Source organism: Notamacropus eugenii, chromosome 3, assembly GCF_028372415.1.
Source record: "Notamacropus eugenii isolate mMacEug1 chromosome 3, mMacEug1.pri_v2, whole genome shotgun sequence".
NCBI lineage: Eukaryota > Metazoa > Chordata > Mammalia > Diprotodontia > Macropodidae > Notamacropus > Notamacropus eugenii.
The window spans coordinates 96,690,959-96,716,473 of record NC_092874.1 but is presented as its reverse complement, the minus strand read 5'-3'; the positions used below and the strand labels follow the sequence as shown (position 1 = coordinate 96,716,473).

General features: G+C 40.5%; 1 protein-coding gene across 1 annotated transcript; it reads left to right on the top strand.

The window, feature by feature from the left end:
* Positions 1-11,020: 11,020 nt before the first annotated feature.
* On the top strand, positions 11,021-18,957 carry LOC140533032 (stonustoxin subunit alpha-like). The gene is given in 6 exon segments (XM_072652312.1): positions 11,021-11,316; positions 12,996-13,131; positions 14,807-14,848; positions 14,851-15,834; positions 15,837-15,949; positions 15,951-18,957. Coding segments are annotated over 5 exon segments (2,193 nt in total). The 5' UTR covers positions 11,021-11,316; positions 12,996-13,022; the 3' UTR covers positions 16,896-18,957.
* The last annotated feature ends 6,558 nt before the right edge of the window (positions 18,958-25,515 follow it).

Sequence of the window (25,515 nt, the reverse complement as noted above, 5' to 3'; positions counted from 1 at the left end):
TTACAATACAGGAAAGTCGGGGAGAAGGGGATAAGCAGGTTCGGGGGGATGATGGAAGGGAAGGCAGTGGGAGGAGGGAGCAATTAGAAGTAAACAGTCTTGGGGAGGGACAGGATCAAAAGAGAGAATAGAAGAAATGGGGGGCAGGATAGGATGGAGGGAAATATAGTTGGTCTTGCGCAGCACTGCTATTATGGAAGTCTGTGACTGATGGCCTGCGTCCCCACACAACTCGGTGATGTGGTGAAGAAGAAAGACACGGGAGGCAGAAGAAGAAAGACACAGGAGGCGGGAGAAGAAAGACCTACTCTGTTTATTGATCTGAGGGTCAAGGTATTTATAGACAGAAACTGCAAGCCTACATGACATTCTGCTTTTCTCCTGCCCTACTGATTTAATCAGTCTTATTTTAAAGACTGTGAGCCTAGAGGGCCTCTCTTTTATATATCCTTTGTTTTCTGTAATTCTCTTGTTTTTCTCACAGAGACAGCAACATCTGGGGGGTATGGAGAGCCATTCTGGATGATAATGATCACAGTCTCAAAGAAAAGTTTCCCAAAGATCTATCCTGATCTTTTCAACCCTACTCTACCCTGGCCCTCAACAGAAGTCATTTGCAAAACTACTCAGATATGGCTTGTATTGAATTGCTTGTCTTCCCAAAGGGGATCAGTGGGGAGGGAGGAAGAAGGAGAAGTTGGAACTCAATGTTTTGTTGAGTATTGCTCTTGCATACAACTAGGAAATAAGAAATACAGGTAATGGGGTATAGAAAGTTATCTTGCCCTACAGGACAAAAGAGAAGATGGTGATAAGGGAAGGGAGGGGTGTTAGAAGGGAGGGCAGATTGGTGATAGGGGTAATTAGAATGCTTGATGTTTTGGGGTGGGGGTAGGGGAGAAATGGGGAGAAAATTTGGAACCTAAAATTTTGTGGAAATGAATGTTGAAAATGTAAATAAATAAATTTCAATACAAAAAAAATATCTTACACCTGAATTCCTTAGTTGAATTTTTCTGCCTATCTTCCCTTTTCATCTTTCCCTCTACTTTTCCTGATATTAGGAGAATCTTCTTTATTTTACTCTTCAAATATCTTCTATATAATGTGTATATAGATATATTACATATAATAATATATATTATACATAATAATAATATTATATATATATATACACTCTTCTATATCCTTCACATTTTCATTGGTGCAAACTTTCTGATCAAACACAAAGAAAGCCTGGGTCCCATAGAGCATTGCAGACCATGTGGCTTGCTGTTCCATTACCAAACACATGAATGTAAGCAATATTCTGATATCCCAGGTGGTTCATCATGAGGTGGGAAAACCATGTAGTTCTACTGTGCTTGAGGGTGACCCGAGCTTGCTGTAGGGATGACTTGGTGTCATATATATACTTGGCAGAGCCTACTATTTCCACCAGCTGCCCAAGGATACTTGATTTTTGCTCTGCAGGGATATTAATGGCAGTGGTCTTCTCATCAACAGAGTCAGAGGTGATGATGTCAAAGTCAGTTTTGCATTGTTTTCCTATGATTAAATTTCTCTCAAGGGTCTTCCTGTCCTATAAATTGATGCCTAGAATGGTACTGAGACATCAGGGAGTAAATGACAGATTGCAGAGGGACCACATCCTGTCACTTTAGGGTGTCCTTTCCAGCAGGGAGAGCTGGGCCTGGGAAGCAGTTTGTGGAAGGAGGATAGTCAGGGCAAGAAGCCCAGATGGCAGAGGTGGAGAAAATCTCACTTCCTGACCCTGAAAGAACTTAACTAGGCTTCTGCAACTCCCTGGATCCCCTTAGCCTTCTATGACTGGTAGGAGAACCCTGTACTTATCTTCTCCGTTCTCTGAACCCCTGAATCTGGATCCTCACTCTTTCCATCCCACAGTCTCAATATTCATCTCCCTCCTCTGTTCCCTCCATAGGTATGGAAGCCTCTCCTCCTCCCAGGCTAGGGACTGCACCCTAAAAAATGACTCTGGTGATAAAGATTTCACAGGGTTTACAAAGCACTTTCTTCCAACAGTTCTATGAAGTAAGTAGTGCTATCATCATTAGTTCGATTTCCCAGACAAGTAAACTGATACTCAGAGAGATGTTGGTCAATATTTTGGAGAATGTAGGGGCTAGCCAGTGTCAAAGCAGAGGTCAGGTCTTCTGAGGCCAAGAGTAGCCTAGACACTGCCTGCCCTAGATAGAGAACAGATAACCCAGAGTGAGATTAGTGCCTGGTGGGTGAAGAAGGAATGTTGCATGTACATACCACATTTGGCAGTGTTAGCTGAGGATATGACCTTTGGAACATTTTCTGGGACAGAAAAAAAGTATTAATACATATGAAGATGTATAGCTTCTTCTGATTTGTCTTCCCCAGACCCTTTTTTTGTGAGACATTCTCTTTAGCTAGCTAATAATAATATTGCTCCCTAGCATTAATATAGCACTTTAATATTTGCAGAGTAAGTATGGCAGGGGGACCATTGCTTATACAAAAGCTGACTGAAATTTTCCAGGTTATATGGCTAGAGGAGGTTATCCCCCAGGAGTTCAAGGATGCCTCCATTGTTCATCTCTATAAAGGTAAAGGGAATAGATTGTCATGCAACAATCACAGGGGGTTCTGTCTCTTAATCATTTCTGGTAAAATTCTTGCTAGAGTCCTTCTTAATAGGCTGATCCTTCACCTGGAAGATGGTCATATACCTGAAAGCTAGTGTGGCTGAAGAAAAGGCTGAGGAACAGTTGATATGGTATTTACTGACAACTCCAGGAGAAATGCCAGGAGTAGAAAAGATGTCTGTACAGTGTTTGTAGATCTGACCAAGGTCTTTGACACTGTTAGTCATGAGGGCTTATGGAAAATTATGTCCAAATTTGGTTACCCAGGTTCTGGATAGTAGACAATGCTCTCATGCCTTCCCAGTCACCAGTGCAGTGAAACAGGGCTGTGTGCTTGCTCCCATGCTTTTTAGCATGATATTTTCAGCCATGTTGACAAATGCTTTCAATGAGGATGAACACAGCATCAAAGTCAACTGCCATACTGATGGTAAATTCTTCAATTTGAAAGAGCTACAAGCCAAGATAAAGTGGAGGGAGTGTTGGTGCATGATTTTCTGTTTGCAAATGATTGTGCACTCAATGCAGCCTCTCAATCTGAGATGCAACAAAGTATCGATTAATTCTATGCTGCCTGTGCTAATTTTGGCCTAATAATTAACACCAAGCAAACATAGGTGCTCCATCAGCCACCACATCATCCATATGTGGAACCTTCAGTTACAACAATTGGAGAAGTTTTGAATGCTGTGGATAAGTTCACTTACTTTGGTAGTGTCCTTTCCAGGAATGTTCACATTGACAATGAGGTTGATGCACACATTGCCAGAGCTAGCTTAGTGTTTGGGAGGCTCCAAAGAAAGGTTTTGGAGTGAAGAGGTATTAGACTGACTACCAAACTGAAGGTCTACAGAGTCATTGTGCTGACCATGCCAGGAAACTAAATTGCTTCCATTTGAACAGTTTTGGGAAGAGTCTGAAAATCACCTGGCAGGATGAGGCAGCAGACATTGAAGTTCTTACTCGAGCTGAACTGCCAAGTATTAAAACTATGCTTCAGAGTGTGCAACTCCAGTGGGCTGACCACGTTGTTCAAATGCAAAATGTATGCTTGCCAATAAGACTATTTTATGGAGATCTTGCATGGGGACAGGAATCATATGGTGGTCCAAAGAGGTGACACAAGGACACTTTCAAGGTCTCTCTCAAGAACTTTGGATTTGACTGTGCAACATGGGAGACACTGGCACAGGACCTCTCAGCATGATGTGCCCACATCAGAAAGGGTGCTGTGCTCTTTGAGCAAAGCAGAATTGATACAGGACAAATAAAGCTAGGATGCACAAATTTCAGGTATCCACCCCAAATATTCCAAGCTCATTTTGATCTTATCAGTCACAATTTGACACACTGAAATTTCACTTTACTGTGGTGATATCATTTTGGTCTTCTTCAACGATGAAGGACAACAACCAACCAATCAATATGTGTGTGTGTGTGTGTGTGTCCACTCATATATACATGCACATATACATACACTTACACATATACATACACATACACATATACATATGTGTATAATTTATATAAGTATATATATATGTATATATGTATATATATACATATATACATATATATATATACCCTCCAACTACTCTAATACTGAGAAATGTTTCATGAGTTACAAATATTATCTTTCCGTATAGAAATGTAAATAGTTCAACTTTAGCAAGTGCTTTATTGTTTCTCTTTCCTGTTTACCTTTTCATGGTTCTCTTGATTCTTGTATTTGAAAGTCAAATTTTGTATTCAGCTCTGGTGTTTTTAACAAGAATGTTTGGAAGTCCTCTATTTCACTGAAATTCCATTTTTCTCCCAAACTATTACACTCAGTTTTGCTGGGTAGGTGATTCTTGATTTTAATTCTAGCTCCTTTAATTCTAACTCCTGCATATTCCATGACCTCTGATCCCTTAGGGTAGAAGCTGCTAGATCTTGTGTTATCCTTATTGTATTTCCACAACACTTGTATTGCTTCTTTCTGCATGCTTGTAATATTTTCTTCCTGACCTGGAAACTCTGGAATTTGGCTACAGTATTCCTAGAAGTTTCCCTTTGGGGATCATGTATCCTTTTCATTTCTCTTTTGACCTCTGGTTCTAGAATATAAGGGCAGTTTTCCTTGATAATTTCTTGAAAGATGATGCCTAGTCTCTTTTTTTGGTCATAGCTTTCAGGTAATCTGGTAATTTTTAAATTCTCTCTCCTGGATCCATTTCCCAGGTCAATTGTTTTTCCAATGAGATACTTCACATTGTCTTCTATTTTTTCATTCTTTGGTTTTGTTTTAGAATTTCTTGATTTCTCATAAAGTCATTAACTCCTATGTACCCCCATTTTAATTTTTAAGGAACTATTTTCTTCAGTGAGCTTTTGGACCTCTTTTTCCATTTGGCCCATTCTTCTTTTTAAGGTATTCTCCTCATTGCCTTTTTGGACGTCTTTTGCCATTTAAGTTTGTCTAATTTTAAAGATGTTATTTTCTTCAGCATTTTAGAGTTTCCTTTAACAAGGTTTTGACTCATTTTCATGATTTTCTTGCATCACTATCATTTCTCTTCTCAATTTTTCTTCTGCTCCTCTTTCTTGATTTTCAAAATCCTTTTGGAGTTCTTCCATGACCTGAGATCAATTCGTATTTTTCTTGGAGACTTTGGATGCAGCAACCTCGACTTTGCTCTTTTCATCTGGTTGTATGCCTTGATCTTGCTCATCACCAGTGATGTTTCTCCTATTTTTTTAATGTAAATTTAGATTTTGACATTCATTTCCACAAGGTTTTGAGTTTGAATTTTTCTCCTCGTCTTTCCACTCCCCCCACCTCATAACATCTTGCATTCTGATTGTCCCTTCCCTCAATGTGCCCTCCCTTCTATCACACCCCACCTTTCCCTTATCCCCATCTTCTCTCTATTTTTGTAGGGAAAGATAGATTTCTATACCCCATTATATGTATTTCTTATTTTCCAGTTAGATGCAATGACAGTTCTCTACATTCATTTCTAATACTTTGAATTCCAACTTCTGTCCCTTCCTTCCTCCCCACCCATCCCCATTGAGAAGGCAAGCAATTCAATACAGGCTATATATGCATAGTTTTGCAAAGGACTTCCATAACAGTCTTATTGTGCAAGACTAACTATATTTCCCTCCATCCTACCTTGTCCCCCATTCATTCTATTCTCTCATTTGACCTTGTCCCTTCCCAAAATTTTTTACTTCTAATTACTCTCCTCTCTCATTTGCCCTCGATTCTATCATCCCACTCACACCACTTGTCCCCTTCTCCCCTAGTTTCCTGTAGTATAATATAGATTTTCATATCAAATTGAGTGAGGATGTTATTCCCTCCTTAACTCATGTGAAGAGAGTAAGCTTCACTTTTCCCCTTTTATTTCCTCCCTTTTCTCCTCCATTGAAAAAGATTTTTCTTTTCTCTTTTATGGATTATAGCCTGTCTCACTCCCTTTATTTCTTTCTCCTCCCAATATATTCCTTTCTCACCCCTTAATTTTATTTTTTATAGATATCATCCCTCTAATTCAACTCAACCTGTGCTCTCTGTCTATGTGTGTGTGTATGTGTCTGTATGTGTGTGTGTGTATAATCCCTCCACCTTTCAGAAAAGTCTCAAGAGTTACAAATATTATCTTTCCATGTAGGAATGTAAAACAGTTCAGCTTTAGAAACTTTTATGGTTTCTCTTTCCTGTTTACCTTTTTATGTTTCTCTTGATTCTTGTGTTTGAAAGACAACTTTTCTCTTCAGTTCTATTTTTTTCATCAAGAATGCTTGAAAGTCCTCTGTATCATTGAATGACCATTTCTTCCCCTGAAGTATTATACTCAATTTTGCTGAGTAGGTGATTCTTGGTTTTAATCCCATTTCCTTTGACTTCTGGAATATCCTATTCCAAGTCCTTCAATCCCTTAATATAGAAGCTGCCAGATCCTGGGTTATCCTGATTGTATTTCTGCAGTACTCAAATTGTTTCTTTCTGGCTGCTTCAAATATTTTCTCCTTGACCTGGGAATTCTGAAATTTGGCCACAATATTCCTAGGAGTTTCTCTTTTTGGAACTCTTTCAAGAGGTGATTGGTGGATTCTTTCAGTATTTATTTTGCCCTCCGGTTCTAGAATATCAGGGCAGTTTTCCTTGATAAGTTCATGAAAGATAATGTCTAGGCTCTTTTTCTGATCATGGCTTTCAAGTAGTCCCATAATTTTTAAATTGTCTCTCCTGGTGCTATTTTCCAGGTCAGTTGTTTTTCTGATAAGATATTTCACATTATCTTCTATTTTTTCAGTCTTTTGGTTTTGCTTTGTAACTTCTTGGTTTATCATATAGTCATTACCTTCCCTGAACTCAACTCTCATTTTTAAAGAACTGTTTTCTCTAGTCTGCCTTTGAACCTCCTTTTCCATTTGGCTAATTCTGTTTTTTAAAGCCTCATTGGCTTTTTGGTCCTCTTTTTCTGATCAAGTTAGCCTATTTTTAAAGGTAATATTTCTCTCAGCATTTTTTGGGGGGGTCTCCTTTAGCACATTGCTGAGTCGCTTCTCAAGCTTTTCCATGGCCTAAGCCCATTGTACATTCATTTTGGAGCTACTGGATACAGAAGGCTTGACTTTCTCTGACAGTATGCATTGTTCTTCCTCATCCCAAAGGATGGAAGGAAATTCCTGGTCACCAAGTAAGTAACCTTCTGTGGTCTTATTTTTTTCCTCTTTTTGGGCATTTTCCCAGCCAGTTACTTGACTTCTGAATCCTTTGTCAAGAGGAGGCTCCTAGTGCTTCTCCTCACCTCAGGACTGTGCTCAGGACCAAGGTTCAGATGAGCTGCTCAATTCCCCTAGGGGCTTTAGGTGGGGGGGCTGCCACTCAGGGCTGATGTTGTTGTGCCACTCCTGTTGCTGCCTCACCACCCCTTCTGCCACCCCTGCTGCCTCCACTGCCACTGCCACTACCACCACCACTGCCTGGGGCCAGTACTGGGGGGGAACCTGCTCCCCTTTCACCCAGTTGGTAAAGCCCCCTTACTGACCTTTGAAGCTTTCTTTGGCACTTGTGGGTTGAGGGATTTGAAACCCTCCTTGCCGGGAATTCTGTCCAGGAGGCCTGTTCCAATCCCATTCCTCCTGATGCCATGTGGCCAAAGCTGGGCTTGGCTAAGCTCAGTGTCCTGTGGGATAGGCTTCCTGTCAGCCTTCCAGGTTACCTTTGGCTGGAAATCTCTTTCACTCTATCATTCTATGGCTTCTGCTGCTCTAGAATTTGTTGAAAGTCATTTTTTACAAATATTTTATGGGCTGTAGGGGAAGCACTAGAGTATGTGGGTCTTTCTACTCTGCCATCTTGGCTCTGCCCCCCTCATCACCAGTGATGTAAGAAAATACCTTTTCATCAACAAAGTAAGAATCTATAATCTGTCTTTTTTCCTCCCCCATTTCCTCATCTTCCCAGACAGTCACTTGACCTTTGAGCTTAAGTGGAGAAGTCCAGAAGAAGCCTCTGCTTCAGCAGCAGCCACCCTGGGACTGGGGCAGGAACTGGGACTGGGGCTAGGGCCTGATGCTTAGACTCTTCTCTCAGAGAGGTGAGAGATCTTTCCCACTGATTTTCTAAGCTGTCTTTGTGGGTTGAGAAGTCTGGAAACCATGATAACCATCAGTAATTTAGTCCCCTAAAGCCTGCTGCAGGTCTGTCTACCACAGCATGGCCCATTCCAATCTGTGCTCTGCTCCCAGCCTAGTGAGATAGATCTTTCCTGTCGACCTTCCAAATTGCCTTGGGCTAGAAGTTTGCTTCAGTCTGTCATTTTGTGGCTTCTGCTGCTCTAGAATTTATTTTGAATATTTTTGCAGGATTTTTGAGTGATTTGGGGAGAGTTCATGCAGGTCTGTTCTTCTATTCCATCATCATGGCTCCACTGCCCATAGAATAATTTTTTTAAAAGATTGCACATGAAACTGTAAATCTTTTATGTACAACTTGCTATTCCTTTTAAATCTATAATAAAGTTATCATGTACATTATTTTTCTTTTTGTTCTTAAGCCCCACCCCCCTACCATGAGGATGGGTACTGTGAGACACAACTATGTATAGGCATATAAAATCATTCTATACATACTTTGGTTAATCAGTTCTTTCTCTTAATGCAGAGTTTCTTCCTTTATATGAATTTTGGAGTTAATTTGAGTATTTACAATAGTCACAATGATTTCTTCACTCAAAGTTGTTCTCAAAGGAATAGTGTTGTTACTGTATACAACAGTATGCTATTGATTACTTCAATTGTGTATCTATGTTTTTCTAAGATCATTAGGCTTTTCAATTTTCATAGCACAGTAGTATTCCATCATAATCAAATACCACAACCTATTCAGTCATTCCCCAATTGATGGGCATCCCTGCAATTTCCAGTTTTTTTTCCATCACAAAGACAGCTGCTATAATCATTTTGGAACGTATCAGTTCTTTTCCTTTTTCCGTAATCATGTCTTCAAATAGCCCTACAAGTGGTATTACTATGTCCAAGCCTATATTCTGTTCAATAACTCTTGGCACAGAACTCCAGATTGTTCTCCAGAATCGTTAGATGGGTTCAAAATTCTGCCAAGAATGAGTCAGTATTTCATTTTTTCCCATATTCTCTTCAACCTTTGTTACTTTCCCCTTCAAACATTGTAGCCAATCTGATAGCTGTAATGTGATATCTCAAGGTTATTTTAATTTGTATTTTCCTAATCAATAACAATTTAGAATATTTTTTCATATGACTATAAATTGTTTTCATTTCCTCATTTGAAAATTACCTGCTCATATGCTTTGGCCATTAATCAAGTTGGAAATGAGTCATATTCTCTCTCACCTGGACATTATTTTCAGCTCCTCCTTCCCTTCCCACTAAAACTTTCTGATAAGTGAGCTTTCCCCTTCTCTCACCCTGTAAATGATGCTGTCCCTTTAAGTGCCTTTTCACATGGAGCAGTTTTGTGATGAAAAGGAAGGTAAAAGAAATTTTGATATAAAAGACTTAACTGTTAAGAGATGCGAGATATTGCCACTATTAACAGCTGAAACTTTGCATGCCCAAGGGAATAGGAAAAGAACTTTGTTTTATTAAAAATGAAACAAAACCTTATAGAATGTATGTGTAAAGGAACTGCTCTCACATGGAATTTGAGTAGTGTCAGGTAGAAAGTTACATCAATATAAAGTGCCCCAAAGCTTTACTCAATCCTGTCATCTCAACCAGCTCTCTTCTATTTCTACTACAATCTCTCTCTTTTACTGGCTACAATTCTTGAAAAAGTTTGCTCCAATCAGTGCCTCCCCATCTTGTGTTCCTACTCCATTTTAAAAAAAAACTATACCTTCCTCAAAACATTACCTTGCTATTATAACCTATGAATGAGAAAGTAGTTGAAAGTTTCAGCACACATAAGTCCAACAGAATTTTTTCCACTGACTTTCCAATTTGTCCTCAGTGTTTTGGGGTCATGAAGTCTGGAAACTGCCACAGGTGAGGGAGATTCAGTCCTCCTAAGGCCTGCTCAGGTTCCCTCTGTGCCAGCACAGCTCACACTGGACTGCACTCTACTCCCAGCATGATGCAATAGACACTTTCCAGTGACCTTCCAAGCTGTCTTGGGCTGGAGATTTGCTTCACTACATCATTCCTTGGGTTCTGAGGCTCCAGAAATTGTTTAGAGTCATTTTTACAGGTATTTGGCTGGGCATGCAGGGAGGACTCTAAAAAGTCTGTGTTGTTACTCTGCCATCTTGGCTCTGACTCCCCATATTCTTTCCAAGCCAATTTACTCCTCCAACCCTTCCATCTCCACTTACGCCACATACTTTAAGATTCATGGTTATTAGTTGGAGGAGGGAGTATGCATGTCTATAATATCTTCTTGATATGCTAAGGCTGATGGATCACTTGAATTCAGAAGTCCTGACCTACAGAAGAGCTAGAGCTGGTGAGGTATCACACTCAGTTTAGCACCAGTAGAGTGAATCTCCTGAAAAGAGGAGGACCACAAGGCTGTCTGAGGAGGGGCAAAAGGGCCCAAGTCAGTTAGGAAAAAAAAGGAGCAGGTTAAAACTTAGGTTCTGTTCAGGTAAAAGGCAGTTGTACTTCCAGCCTGGGCAAGATCAAATAACACTTCTTCCCCCAAAAAAAGATTCATGGTTAAACTGAAATTTAGAAATAATCTCAGCCTCATGTCAGTGGTCAAATCTCATAGATGATTCCCCATTGAGGGCAGGAGCACAATTCCTCCCAGTCTGGAACTGTGTAAGGACGCTTTAGTCCAGGGACTACAGGGAGAATAGAACTTCATGGATGTGGATTCATTAAACTTTGAATTTCTTTTTGTTTTAGAAAGTACTAAAAAAAAATATGTCTTGCTTCACCTAGGGCAGGAAAACAAAACAATCTGAAAAGTGAAACTAACCAGTGAAACTAACCATCGCCCTTCCTCTGGGATAGTTCCTGTTTAAAAGAAGCTGAGAGATCAGAAATACATCGCTTTATGTCATATACAATTTAAGAAGAGGTCTTGTGTGCAACAGCCCAGAATATTTCAAGTCTGGAAGGGATCTTAAAGGTTGTAGATCTTTCTCCCTCTCTCCACTAGGAGGGAACTTTTTTCTCTGAAGATAAAATTAGGGTGAGTCTGGCTATTTTCTCCCTCAGGGACAAATCTAGACAAAAGATTATTGAATAATAGGAATATTGAATGTTATCTTCCAGAGGCAGTGAATTCCAAAGAGGGACCACCTGTTGTGGAAAGAAGGCCTTTCCAATTCACTAGTATTTTCAGAATGGAAAGAATCAATTATAAATTCAGGTTGTGGGGTTTTCAGTTTGTGATCAGATCTGGGATTTCATGGGTGCGCCAAGCTTCCCATAAGGAGTTCCCTGGCCACCCCAGATTAGTCTTTTCTACAACTTAACAGTCTCAGACAGTCTCTAGCAGCACTGAGCAGTTCAGTGGGCTTACCCAGGATCACAGAGGAAGAATATGTCAGGGGCAGAACTTGAGCCTGGATCTTCTTGACTCCACTGCACCATTCTGTTTCTTGGGCTATAGAGGCAGCTAGGTGTTGTGGGGAGGAGGATCTGAGTTTGAATCCTATCTCTACCGAGCAGAGCAGTGATGAGGACCAAATGAGATAACACAAAGTGCTTTGTAAGCCTTAAAGTACTACACAAATGCTAGATATTCTTTTTTCCCCAAATGATTTAATAATTTATTTTTCTCAATTATTTATAAAAAGTTTTTAACATCTGTTTTTCTTTTATTCCCTTTTCTTTCTTTATTATTTTATTTTTTCCTGATAGTACATAAAAGCAGCTTTTAGCATTTGTTTTTAATACTTTACTTTAAGTTCCAAATTCTCTCCCTTCCTCCCTCTCCACTCCCCACCCTCCCATTGAGAAGGCAAGCAATTCAATATAGGTTATACATTTGTAGTCATACAAAACATATCCACGATAGTCATAACATTTAGGTGGTGTTTTTTTTTTTTAATTTTGAGTCCTCTCTTTTTCTCTCAGGCTCAACTGAGAAGGCAAGCAATTTGATATAGGTAATATATGTTCAGTCACGTAAAACACATTTCCATGTTAGTTCTTCACAGAACTAGTTATGTTGTTAAAAAGAAAAAAAAACCCAGACTAACCCCCCCCCAAATGAAGAAAAAATATGCTTTGATGTACATTTAGACTCCATCAGTTAATTCTCTGGAGAAGGATAACTGAATGCTAGATATTCAGATTCTTATTAGATTATGTAGGTAAAAATGTTTTGGAACAGTTTGTGGCTGATTCTCTAAGTCGCTGGAGAGGAATGATATGTTTTGGAAGACCTATTAGCAGGGGTCTGACTACTATGGGTCGAAGAGAGTAAATCAAATTGAAAACAAGAGATTTATCAGCATGCTAAAAAAAATTCTGATAGCAGTTTCACCTTTCTAGAGTACTGATTTCATTTTTCTAGGTTTTCAGTCCCTTTTAGAGTACATGTCCAATTAGCAGCATACTATAGCAACTAGGGATAAAGAAGTAGCATTTTTCACATTACAGAGTGGAGTAGAGTGGAGTAGAGAAGGCAGGAGCCTTTCAAAGGGAGGAAATGGGTTTCTGGAAAAATATTTGCCATGCATCAGGCAGGATCTATTAGCAAAATAATAAGACATTCCCTGTTCAAGGAATGGAGACCAGGGGTTCTTGATTATCAGAGATTGGGGGAGCCTGGATGGAGGAATAAGGACTTTCTCTGTGACAGCAGCAGGCTAGGCCAAAAGTACATAGACAACTTCCTCAAATCTCAATTTTCTTCCATAGGAAAATTCCAGGGAACGAACAGACACAATGACCTCGGAGACGACAATGCAGGACACGGTAATGGAGATCCTCGTTCTTGGCTGTCCCTTGTATCTGGGGACACTCTACGACTGCCGCACAAACACTGCTATTCCTGGTAATTCCTCTCCTGAAGCCAAGACCTTACTTCAGAAATCGGGAGAGGAGAATATCAGGAAGGGGTTAGAGGGGGAGAATAGTGTGTGTAAGAAGGTCAGGTTGGGAGAAAGTGCCAGGCAGTGGAGACTCTTACCTGTCCTTTCTCCCAGCCAGGGGCCAACTAGATGAATACTCTCATCCAATTAAAGAAGAGTCTATGAACTTGCAAATGCTAGTTCATCAGAGATGCACTGAAGGCATCAGAGATGGGGGTGAGAATGGACTAGGAGGACAAGTTAAGAGGGGGGCTCATTCACCCCATTAAGCAGATATCAAAAATAGAAGCAATCTCTGCAAGAACTAGCAAAAAGGGACCATGATCATCCAAAGGGTCTTCAGTGACTGAAGGAAGTCAGACATGTTCTGCGTTATGCGGAGGTAGAGTATTTGCCCTGACAGAAACAGGACATTTATACATGAGAACAAATCCAGTTATAATGAACATTCAGGACAGCCTTGAAGGGGAATGGAAGCCTTATTCACATAACTAGAAAGATGGTTGTGGAAAGAGGAAAGGACAAAATTTTCCTTTAGTGAGAGTGAGGACTGGGAATGATTTGTGTGTAAACAGACTTCTGCTGCTCTAGCAGGCTGTGGGGGAAGCATCCAAGGCAAGAAGCTGGACTTGGGAGAGCAATGCTCAGAGGCATATTTAGGGATAGGGATAAGCCCCTTGGTGTCACTGATAGAGGGAACTATCAGTGTGTCGACTTCCATTGCCAATGCAATGACATTGGCAACTCCTGCTTAGAGAATTGCTTGAGGCACTGAAATGGGCAAAGACTTGCCCATATGGTCCCACAGCCTGGATGTGTCAGAGGAGGAAGTTCAACCTCAGGAGTCCTGAGTCAAAGGACTGCTCCTGATGCACTACCCCATGCCATCTCTCTGTAGCACAGCTGTTACTTTTCATGCTCTAGAGCAAATTCTGACTACTTGGAGACCTACTTTACACACAACTGCTTCTTAGAACCCCCAACAGGTGGGGACCTCATTCAGGTTCACCTCCTGCTCTCTATTTAGGACAGACAGTAGGATTGACTACTCTTGGAGTCAGAAGACCAGGGCTCCAGTTTCACAATTACTAGCTGTGTTTACAAAATGTTAACCAACATCTCTCTGACTCTCAGTTTATTTGTCTGCAAAATGGGCTAATGATATTGGCACAACTTACCTCATAAAAGTGTTGAGATGAAAATGCTTTGTAAATGCTGTGAAATCTATATCAGCATAGGTCTTTTTTAAGAATACAGTTCCCAGGCTGAGAGGAGGAGAGGCTTTCCAACCTGTGGAAAGAACAGAAGAGGGAGACATGTACTAGGGCTGTGGGGTGGGAAGAATGAGAATCCACATTCAGGGGTTCAGAGTCTGGAGAGGCCTTTTGAGGGTTCTACATATCCATCATAGAAGGCTCAGGGGAGCAAGGGAATTGCAGAATCGTAGAGAAGATGTTTCCAGATGAGGAATGGTATTTTCTCCACTCCTGGCATCTGGGCCTCTTGCCCCGCCAACTCTCCTTCCGCAAGCTGCCTCCCAGGCCCAGTTGTCCCTGCTGGAAAGGAAACCCTAAAATGACAGGATGTGGTCCCTCTGCAATCTGTCATTTACACCCTAATGTCTCTGTCCCATTCTAGGCATCACTTTGTGGGACAGGGAAAGCCTCCAGGAAAATGTGGTCACGAGGAGCCGTACAAGACTGACTTTGACATCATCACCTCTGACTCTGTGGATGAGAAAGTCAATGCCATGAATATCCCTGCAGAGCTGAAAGCAAGTGTCCTGGGGGGATTAGATGAAATAGGAGGCTCTGCCAAGTATTTAAATGACATCAAGACATCCCAACTGCAAGCTCGGGTCACTCTCAAGTACAGTATGACTACACAGTATTCCCACCTCACAATGAACCACCTGGGATATCAGAATATGGCTTACCTTGATGTGTTTGATAATGGAATAGCCACCCACGTGGTCACTGCAGTGCTCTATGGGGCCCAAGCTTTCTTTGTGTTTGATCAGAAAGTTTCCACCAATGAAAATATTGAAGATATAGAAGGAACATTAAAGGCTGAAGTAAAAAAGATTCCTCAAGTGTCAGGAAAAGTAGGGGGAAAGATGAAAAGAGAAGATAGGCAGAAAAAATCAACCAAAGAATTCAGGTGCAAGTTTTATGGGGATTTTGTCCTTGAGACCAATCCAGTGACTTATAAGGAGGCAGTAAAAGTCTATGCCTCTCTTCCTAAGCTGCTTCGGGGCTGTGGGGTACCCTTCCTAGTCTGGCTGTACCCTCTGGAGAAGCTGAGACCCCCTGCTGCCAGACTGGTTCGACAGATCAGCCTTAGTTTTGTGTGGGATGCCCAGAACACTCTGGAGGAGTCATCTGAGTGTGACAAGAGGTGTGATGACATGTTGGAGGAAGAAGGGCTCTCAGTCTTTTCTCCAATCAAGGAAAAGATCAGGCAATTCCAAGAGTTAAATAAGCAGCACAGACAGCTGTTACAGAAGGAAATAGCCAAGGTCTTACCTGAAATCTGGGCAGGCAGAGCAGAGGAAGAAGAGCTAATCAGAATTTTAACCAGGGAAAGCCAATCCCCATTCAGCACTAAGAGATGCTCAGAGTTCCTGGATCAGAAGCTCCATGAGATGAAGGTGGTAAATTCCTACCTCTGCTTCTGAAGGGGGTGCCAGTCATAATTGACCAGAATGAGTTGGACAATGTGGTACTAGTCTCTCCCCACAGATTTGTCCTGTTGTTTGCATTCACCTCCTTGCAGGAGCAAGGAACCCTACTTAGCAGACTGGAAAGAGTGGCTACAGAATCCAGCATCACTCAGTTCTGACTCTGAGCAGAAGACATATTCCTTATGGCTGGAAGATAGCGAGAGAAAGGGAAAAGTGAGACAATTGCCAGAATCCTTTTCAGCATTTGCCAAGGTCAATCATTTCACTGAGAAGACTCAATTCATTGTGGCATCTTTCCCAGACCAGGAGAACAAGGGAGTCTCCATTTACCTCTATGAAACGGGACTGCTGGTCAGCACCAACTTTGAGCTACCAGTCAAACCTCCCCTTCCCCAGATTGGGGAGGTCACACATGATTGTGTAATGCTTACACTGACCCCAACATCTGGGAGGGAGCAGAGGATCAATGGCTATCAGGTAGAATACCAGGTTGTAGGGAAAGAGGACTGGACCACCATCCCTGTGTCTGGAAAGCCAGAAGTCTTCAAAGTGAGTGGCCTTGATGCTGGCACAGAGTATGTGTTCTGGTTTGCTTAGGTATATGAGCTAGGGCTCAGTGAAAGCAGTGATGTGAACCTTGCTGTGAGGACACTTACCCTGATATGCCCTCCCAGAAAGCTAGAAGCTGTTATGATAGGCCCATACTCTGTGACCCCACACTGGCAGGGTTCAACTGTTGTTAAAGCAGGAGTCAAGATCAAAGAGTATAGAATACGGTACAAAAAGGAGACTAAGTGTGAAGAAGGGGAAGGAGAATGGCATGAATACAGCACAGGAAATAATGGAACTTACTGTGACACTGATGGACTGACACCTCAGATGGTGTACAGGTTCCAAGTTTTTGCCGTGTATGATGGTGGCAGGATGAGTAAGAGCAGTGACAAGAGTGGCCCAGTGAGGGCACCCACTACCAGAAAGGAAGCTACAATCGCTGCTAAGGGAATTTTAGCAACTAGGATCCATCAGGATGTTTCTCATTACTAGGATGTTTGAACAGGGATTGATAAGGGGACTCTCCTTGATTTCACAATCCACTCAACGAAATTGCAGAGGATCAGATTCTGAGAGACTTATTTGCTGTTTGTAAGAGTTCATTTAGTGTGACAGAGGGCTGATCAAGGCACCTCTGATCAATCAAACTCCATTCCTCCCCCTCCTAGAAGGATGTCAGGTAGATAAAATATTTACTAATTCAAACGATTAAATTAAGTGCTTGAAATTCTTGCCATAGAAAATCATACTGAGATATTCCAGGTGTATAAAAAGTGACCTTTGGCATATGTTTATTTTTTTTAATGACACTTTAAATTGCTTGACTTGAGAATTTCAAGATGCTCTTTAGTATAATACAGTTTTCAAAAAATTCTAGAGTTGGAAGGATCCACCTCTTCTGCCTACTAGCTGCCTCATATGTCCTCTCTATGAAGTCTCCAAAAAATGATTATACAAGCCCCTAGACTAGGTAAATACTGCCACCGATTGGAACTCACTCTCCAATGAGCCAGTTTTTTCATCCCATTTTGGTGAACTCTGATCAGTAAGAAGTTCTTTGATGGTGCTAAAATCGACCTTCTTATAACTTACATCCATTGACTTTAGTTGTGCCCTCTGGAGCCAAGCAGAACAGATTTTTAGTCATTTTTCCACACAGCAGCCCTTGAAATATCAAAGAGAGCTGTCATATTCTTCCTGTTCATGTCTTCTTTAAATAATATTTTCCCCAAACATATAAAAAATCAATTTTAATGTTCATTTTTTTAAAATTTTGACTTTCAAATTCTCTCTCCCTTCCCTTCCCTCTCCTTGCGACAGTGAGCAATTGATAGATGTCATACATGTTTAATCATGTAGGACATTTTTCTATATTAATTTTTGCTGGTAAAGAAAAGAGAGACCAGAAAAAAGGAAAAATGAAGAAAGTGAAAAATAGAATGCTTTGATCTGCATTCAGAGTCAATCAATTCTTTTTCTGGAAGTAGATACAGCATTTTTTATCTTGAATCCTTTGTCTTGCTGAGAAATATTTTTTTTAAAAAACATTTCCATAATAGTCATGTTGTGAAAGAAAGCAGATTAAAAGACACTCAAGAAAAATAAAGTTTAAAAAAAGTGTGCTTCAATCTGTATTCAGACATGATCAGTTCTTACTCTGGGGATGGATAGCATTTTTCATTATAAGTCCTTCAGAGTTGTCTTAGATCATTTTATTGCTGAGAATAGCTAAGTCATTTGTCTCAGGACTTTTGACCTCAGCATGTTATTCCTAGTTAGCCCTTGTTTGCTGCCATAAAATGAAAAGGAGTATTTAGACTTCATGTGTCATATGTAAGGCTAAAATCTCTCCTGTTTTATGCAGAATCCAGTAGGGACTTATGTCCCCTTCAGGGGTTCAGTGGTCACTCACTGGGTTGGTAAACTGCCCTCTCTGAAACCTTTTCCTTCCCAAATTACATCTGCCTTGAAATTTCCAGGAGCCTGGAAGATATTGTCTCCATAAGAAAATGCTTCCTATATCCTCATGATTTAACCAAAGTTTTAAGCTTTAGGGATAGGGAAATGCAAAGAGAAAGAGACAGCAGGCAGAGAGGGTCAGAGCAGAGAGAATTGGAAGAGTGTATTCAGACAGAACTTTGATCACCTGGGCCCCTTCCTGGCTTTCTTGTTCTCAGTAGAGATCAGTGATTCTTATTGCAATGGATGTTATGAAAGTTCAATAAATCTGGACACAAATCACTTTGCTGACACCTTTTGAATTTTCAGGTTCAGAGAGGGAGAGGTTGAGGTCCCCCACTAGTATAGTTTTGCTGTCTATTTCTTCCTGTAACTCCCCTAACTTGTCCTCTAGGAATTTGGACGCTGTACCAGTTGGTGCATATATCTTTAGTAATGAAATTTCTTTGTTGTCTATGGTGCCATTTTGCAGGATATGCTTTCCTTTCTTATCTCTTTTGATGAAATCTATTTCTGCTTTTACTTTGTCTGAGATTAGGATTGCTAGCCCTGTTTTCTTTGTCAGCTGAAGCACAATAAATTCTGCTACAACCTTTTCCTTTTGTGTATCTTCCCTTTTCATACGTGTTTGTTAAAAACAATATATTATTGGATTATGGTTTTTACTCCTTTCTGCAATCTACCTCCATTTATATGAGAGTTCATCCCATTCACATTCACAGTTATGATTACTCTTTGTGTCTTTCCCTCCATCCCCTTTCCTGTTGTTTATGCTTTTAGTTCTCCCTTGTCCCTTCCCCCCCCCAACAGTTTTAATTTTTGACCACTGCCTCCCTCAGTCTTCCCTCCCTTCTTTCAGCTCCTCTCCCTTTTCATCCTCTTTTCCCTTTCTACTCCTTCATTCCCTTTTAGCCTCTTCTCCCTTTTCTTTCCCTCTTCCACTCCTATTGCCTATGGAACTAGTTGTATTTCTATACTTAACTGAGTTTGTTTTACCTTCCTTGAATCCAATCAGATGAGAGTACCTCTCAAAAACTGCTCATCTTCCTCCCCCTTTTCCCTCTTGTCTAATATATTTTTCTGCCTCTTCTTGTGATGGAATTTATTTTTATTATGCCTCCTCCTTTTCACATCCCCTATTACAATCCCTTCATACCCTTAAATCACATCTGTTATCATCACATCACTTTATTTATATCCACTTCCTCTATCTAAGTATATCCCTGTTACATTTCATAGTAAATATTTAATTCTCAAAGTTAACAAGTGTCATCTTCCCTTATGGGGATGTAAACAGTTTTTCTATTTTGTGTAACAAGTTTTTTTTCCCTCTGTTTACTTTTTTATGCCTCTCTTGAGACCTATGTTTGAAGATCAAATTTTCTATTGAGTTCTGGCCTTTTCATCAGGATGGTCTGGAAATCCCTTATTTTACTGAATGTCCATCTCCTTGCCTGAAATATTATGCTCACCTTTGCTGAGTAATTAATGCTTGGTTGTAATCCCTGCTCCTTTACCTTACAAAATGTCATATTCCAATTTCTTTGATCTTTTAATATAGAAGCTGCAAGGTCCTGTGTGACCTTACTGTAGCTCCTCAATATTTGAATTGTTTCTTTCTGACCATCTGCAGTATTTTCTCCTTCACTTGTTAATTATGGAATTTGACAACAATATTCCTTGGTGTTTTTAGTTTGGGGTCTCTTTCAGGAGGAGAATAATGGATTCTTTCGATGACTATTTTGCCCTCTGAGTCTAGGACTTTTGGGCAATTTTCCTTGATGATTTCTTGGATGATATTGTCCAGGCTCTTTTTTTCATTATGACTTTCTGGTAGACCAATAATCCTTAGATTTTCTCTCCTGGATGTATTTTTCAGGTCAGTTGTTTTTTTCAATTAGATATTTTACATTTTACTCTATCTTTTCATTTTTTAGATTTTGTTTGACTGATTCTTGATGTCTCATAGATTCATTAGCTCCTACTTTCCAGATTCTATTTTTTATCAAAGTATTTTATTCAGTTAAATTTTGCATCTTTTTTTCCATCTGTCCAAATTTTCCCTTTCTCAGGCATTATTTTCACCAATTAGGTTTTATACTTCCCTTTACATTTGTCCAATTTTCTTTCTTCAGGAGCTGTTATCTTCAGTGACTTCTTTCTCATAATTTTAAAATCATTGGCCTGTTTTCCTTCTCTTTCCCTGATTTGGGTTTTTAACTTCTTCCAAAACTATTCCAAGAAGGCTCTTTGTGCTTCCTACCAGTTCATGTTCCCTTCTGAAGTTTCAGATGGGAGTACAGTCTCAATGCTTACCTCTTTGGCATTTGTGTTTTGGTCCTTGACCCATAGAAAGATTCTATGATCTTTTCTCTTTTACTTTGCTTTTTCCTCATGATAATAACTCTTTTCTTCGGTTTAAGGCAAATCTCTGTGTCTGTGGCATAGGAAGCTCTGTCCCACAATTCTTGTGCCTAAAACTTGAGGGTTTGTGTGTTGTGGCTTCTGGTACTTTCAGCTAGAAATTAAATGCTTCACCTTACCTGGTGGTAAGCTGGCTGGTGTTTGAAAGCAGAGATTGGTTAGGTGTTTTTGTGTTTCCCCAAAGTTATCCTGGAGCTAGCTCTTTAAATGTGGGGAAGAGGTGGTCTGGATATGGGAGTCTCTTCTGCTGAGTTAGAGCATAGGAAACCTCAACTTTTTGTGCTATTGTCTTCCCAATTCGACTGGGGTGCTGAGGCAAGCCTGGGGTCCTGGTGTTGGCGGTTACTGGCTTCAACCTCTGGGATTCAGCATCTTCTCCTGTTTGGTTGAAGTGGAGCTGTCTGAAACATCTCTGATCCTGCACTGGTTGCCTTTGGCCACAGCAAGAGGAGTCCTCCTCAGTGATCTTTCTACTCTCTCACTCTGAGAGTCTGTTTGCCCCTTCTCCTTCACTCACTGTTCCAGGGTTTTTCCCTGGGAGACAATCTCTGGGCTGGTCAAAGTGAAGAAGGGGAGGGAGATAGCAGTTACCAATTATTTCTCCATCTTCCACGAACCCGCTTTAAAAAATTTTGAATAGCGGAGCAGCCAAGACGGTGAAGTAAAGCAAATAGTCACCTAAGCTCTTAGACAAACTCCTTTTCAGCTACCTCTAAAAAGAGAATCTGAGCAGGTTTTGTAGGGACAGAATCCAATAGGAGACAGACTGTGCCAGATTCACTGGCCAGGGCACTCCAGGAAGACTGAGGGGAAGTATCTGCTGTGCAGGACTGGAGGAGTGCAGAGAACACAGTGCACAGGCTATACCAGCATGTCTCTGCAGTGATAGGGCCAAGCTGGAAGCCCTGGGTGCTCTGAGGCAACAGTTGCACTGCAAAATCTCGGACATATCAGCCCAAGATGATACCTCAGTGGATCCAACTGAATGAGAGCCACAGAGCCCCAGGAATCTGCAGTGGCTGCTCCTGAGACTATCAGCCCACAGATTCAATGTCTGTAAGTCACCTACTTGAACTCCCAGGAGCCAAAATGGCAGAGTGATTTTTAAGTGTTCTCTCCCCCTGTTATTACTGCCCTTGAAAGAACCATAAAATATTTCTCCAGAAAAGTCTTGGAACAGTGGGTTGAGCAGAAGGGGCAAACAGTATCTTAGCATGTGAGGCTAGGGAAATTGCTAAGGAAGGTCCCTCTTGATGTGGCCAAAGGGGACCAGTGCAGGACCAGAGCTGCCCTAGACCGACCCATATCAGCAATCCAGGTGGAGAGCCTGAGTCCCATAGAGGTGGAGCCCCAAAATCAACAAAACCAGGATCCCAGGCATGCCTCCGCACCCCAGGAGAATAGGGAAGACACTAAGGGTGTTAGGATCACCAACTGCTGAGCTTGCCTATGCTCTAGCTCAGCAGAGGAGACCTGTTGTGGACAGACCACCCCTTTCCCACACTTCACAAGCTAGATCCAGGACAAATCTAGAACGCACAAAGTGACTTCACCTGGCCTCTGTCTTCTCCAGCCAGCTGAGCACTAGATAAACTGTAGCACTTTAGCTTCTAGCTGAAAGAAGTAGAGGCCATAACACACAAAGTCTCAAATTTAAGGCAGAAGAACTGTGGGACAGAGCCCCTCATGCCCTAGAAGCAGAGATCTACCTTAAAAGCCATGAAAAAGGTGATTGTCATCATCTTGAGTAAGAAGCAAAGCCAGAAAGAAAAGACCAAGAATTCTGAATAAAAAAAATCTGCATTCCAATTTTGAAATCATGCAGGATTTCATGTGTAGCTGTCAGGAGAGGCTGTTAGTACAGATACTGGGACAGCTCAGGTTTCCTGCAGAAAATCCTATTTCAGTCCTTATTTGTGGACTCAAACGTACATCTCAGTGGAGGCTTGAATTATGCAGGGGCATAAAGCTTTGAAAATCGAATGACTGGGGAACTGTAAACCCGAGGGCCTGCCCCCGGGGGCACAGACTTCTTTGACAATGCACTCCTGAGCACCAGCACCCTGAACATGAGGAGAGGACCCTGTTGGCCCTTCTTTTGCACCTCTGCTGCCTGCTTGGCCCTGTTGTGCATGCTGAGAATGCCTGAAACCCCAGTGAAAATGGCCACCTCCTAGTATACTTCATCAGTGCTATCCACTAGGAAGCCATGTGTGGCCCAGGCTTGGGCACCAGAAAGCTGGCAAGTAAGTACACACTGACTGCAGTTGCTGTGTTGAGAGCAAAAATGCCCCATGCTTTTGGACTGTTTGCTATGTGGGTGGTGGCTGCTGTTGAGAAAACGCAGAGACTCCCGAATGGGCTGTTGTTAATAGTGCAAGCTGCTATTTAGTGGGACCTCCTGCCAGTCCATCTCCAAATCATTCTGTAGCCCAGCCTTCCCCTGCAGGCTTTGCCATCCCAGCTGTCACCAGAGCTGTCACATTACAGGCACAAAACACTGCTATGATTCCTGCCTCTTCTATAAGAAAGTCTACTTTCGATGCAGCTGTGAACTTCATTGGGAGAATATTTCTCTTACTGAGTAGGCTGGCTATGGTTTCTTTCTCTTTAAGTCTTGCAAGTCCAAAGAATGAAGCTACCATACTGTTTAAAGAACAACAATATATAACATGAACTAGCAGTTTATTTGTGTAATTTATTGAAATCAAAATATTACTTTTTGAGATGTCCTATATCAAAGATAGTGTTTCAAAATCTTTAAATCTCCAAAGATGCAATAAAGGGTATTTTGGAACATCTTTCTTGAAAAAGAAGCAGTTCAATCACTTATATTCAACAGGAATACCAAAAATATTCTGCATGGATCCTTGTTGCTAGCTGTCTTTTATTTTAAGTGGCAGCTGTTATGGGATTTTCTCCTTCTTACCATGACATGCCTTATACATATGTGTGTATATCTATCTATCTGTTTATCTGTATGTCTTAATCTATCTATCTATATCTATCTGTCTATATTTGGTGGACTCACTGTCCTGAGCTGCCAATTTCATAAGTTCCAGCAATTAAAATTTAGTCATTTTAAAGTCTAAAAGCTGTCTTATTTCCATTTTTCACTCAGGATGTGAGCTCATAGATTGAATTGTGAGAAGAATGTGCCAAATGATCAGTTGGTGGATTGTTGACTATTGATTCAAAAGTGGAGTTAATTTATGGGAAAACATGACTTACTATATATCCTTGAAGTGGAATGTAGTGGTTGACAAAACTGTATTTTCTTCTACCTTCGACATAGCATGCAATACCAGAAATTACATTCCATTTTGAATGCAAAGGCTACAAACAAAATATATGGAGCAGGTTTTTGTCCGTTTTTTAAAAGCACCTCATTTTTGGGAAACCACAAAACAGTGCCTTGAATTAAGGACAAGAGAAAAATAAGGTGGACTGCAACTGTAAATGTTTATGTGATTTGTCATTTTTCATTAAGGAAAGATAACATGGGTTTAACTTTCTTATCAGCAGTAACATGCACTCAGATTTGTTAGAAACTCAGCAGCATACTATTATGTAATTTCAAAGTCTCATCTTCATTTTGAAATTAAAAAATTTTCTAGGAAGTTGAAATTTAGAAGTTAAAGGCTTGAATTTTTTTGTGTGTATCTACTAAAATATTTTTATGACATTTTATTTTTTAAGGAAGAAGATAATTTTGGGGAAAATATCAGACATATCTCACTTTACTGGTATTTTCTAAAAGTTCTTTGTGTGTTGCTCTTGTGCCTTTTAAGCTTTCCCAGACACTTTTAAGTTGCTTCATAAAGCAAGGAGGAAACAAATACTAGTTTGAGAATCTTCACAAGTTCATTCCTTATTAAAAAAAGACAAGCAGGGTTTGAAGAAGAGTTATGCCCAGTGAAATTTCAGAAAATGAGAGTTTTTTCTTGTTAGAGCAGATTCTATAGGTCTGAGGATTTGGTGGTTCCCAAAACATTACTGTACCTAAAAGGGCACACCTATGCGTTGGAATACATCTTTCTTTAAGTACTAATTTTTCCAAAACACATTAGTGTTTTTATTAAAGTTTCTCTCAGAGCCCTTTTTCTCCATTGATACTCAATTGGATTTAGCCTAAGAGGCTTAAAATAGCTTTTCATTATTTTTTTCCCCCTTATGCATGTTTATACTTGTCATTTGATCCTTGGTGGCTTGTGTCCAGATTTATTTTTGGGTGGGGGTGGTAAAGCAATTGAAAACTCTTGCTCCCATCAACTGAATCACCTTATAGGTTCCTAAAATGAAGTTTTACTGTTTTCTCTGTTACTTGCTGGTACAGAAAAATTTATTTTACCTGCACATTTGCATGCCTAACTTCATCAAGTGCTTTAATTTTTTGAAATGTCTAGCTTCAAAGTCTTTTTAAGGGAAAAGTTAGGATGGTTCACCTGACTAAATTGTGGTTTTATTGTCATCAGTGGAAAGAAATATTTTGGAAAAATCTGGGATTTAGAGTCCATGAGTGTCAGGATTTCATGTAAGTGGTATGAAACTTGATAAGCAAATGTGATTTATTCCGATGTTTACACTGGACAACGGAGTAAAAACTAGCAGTAACCACGGATGCTTGGAATTTCTAAAACCTCTTTATACTCATGCCTAAAAATATTGGCTTTGCAACATAAGTTATCAGTGTTAAATGTAGCAGCTTAATAAAACTAACTTGGTTTGA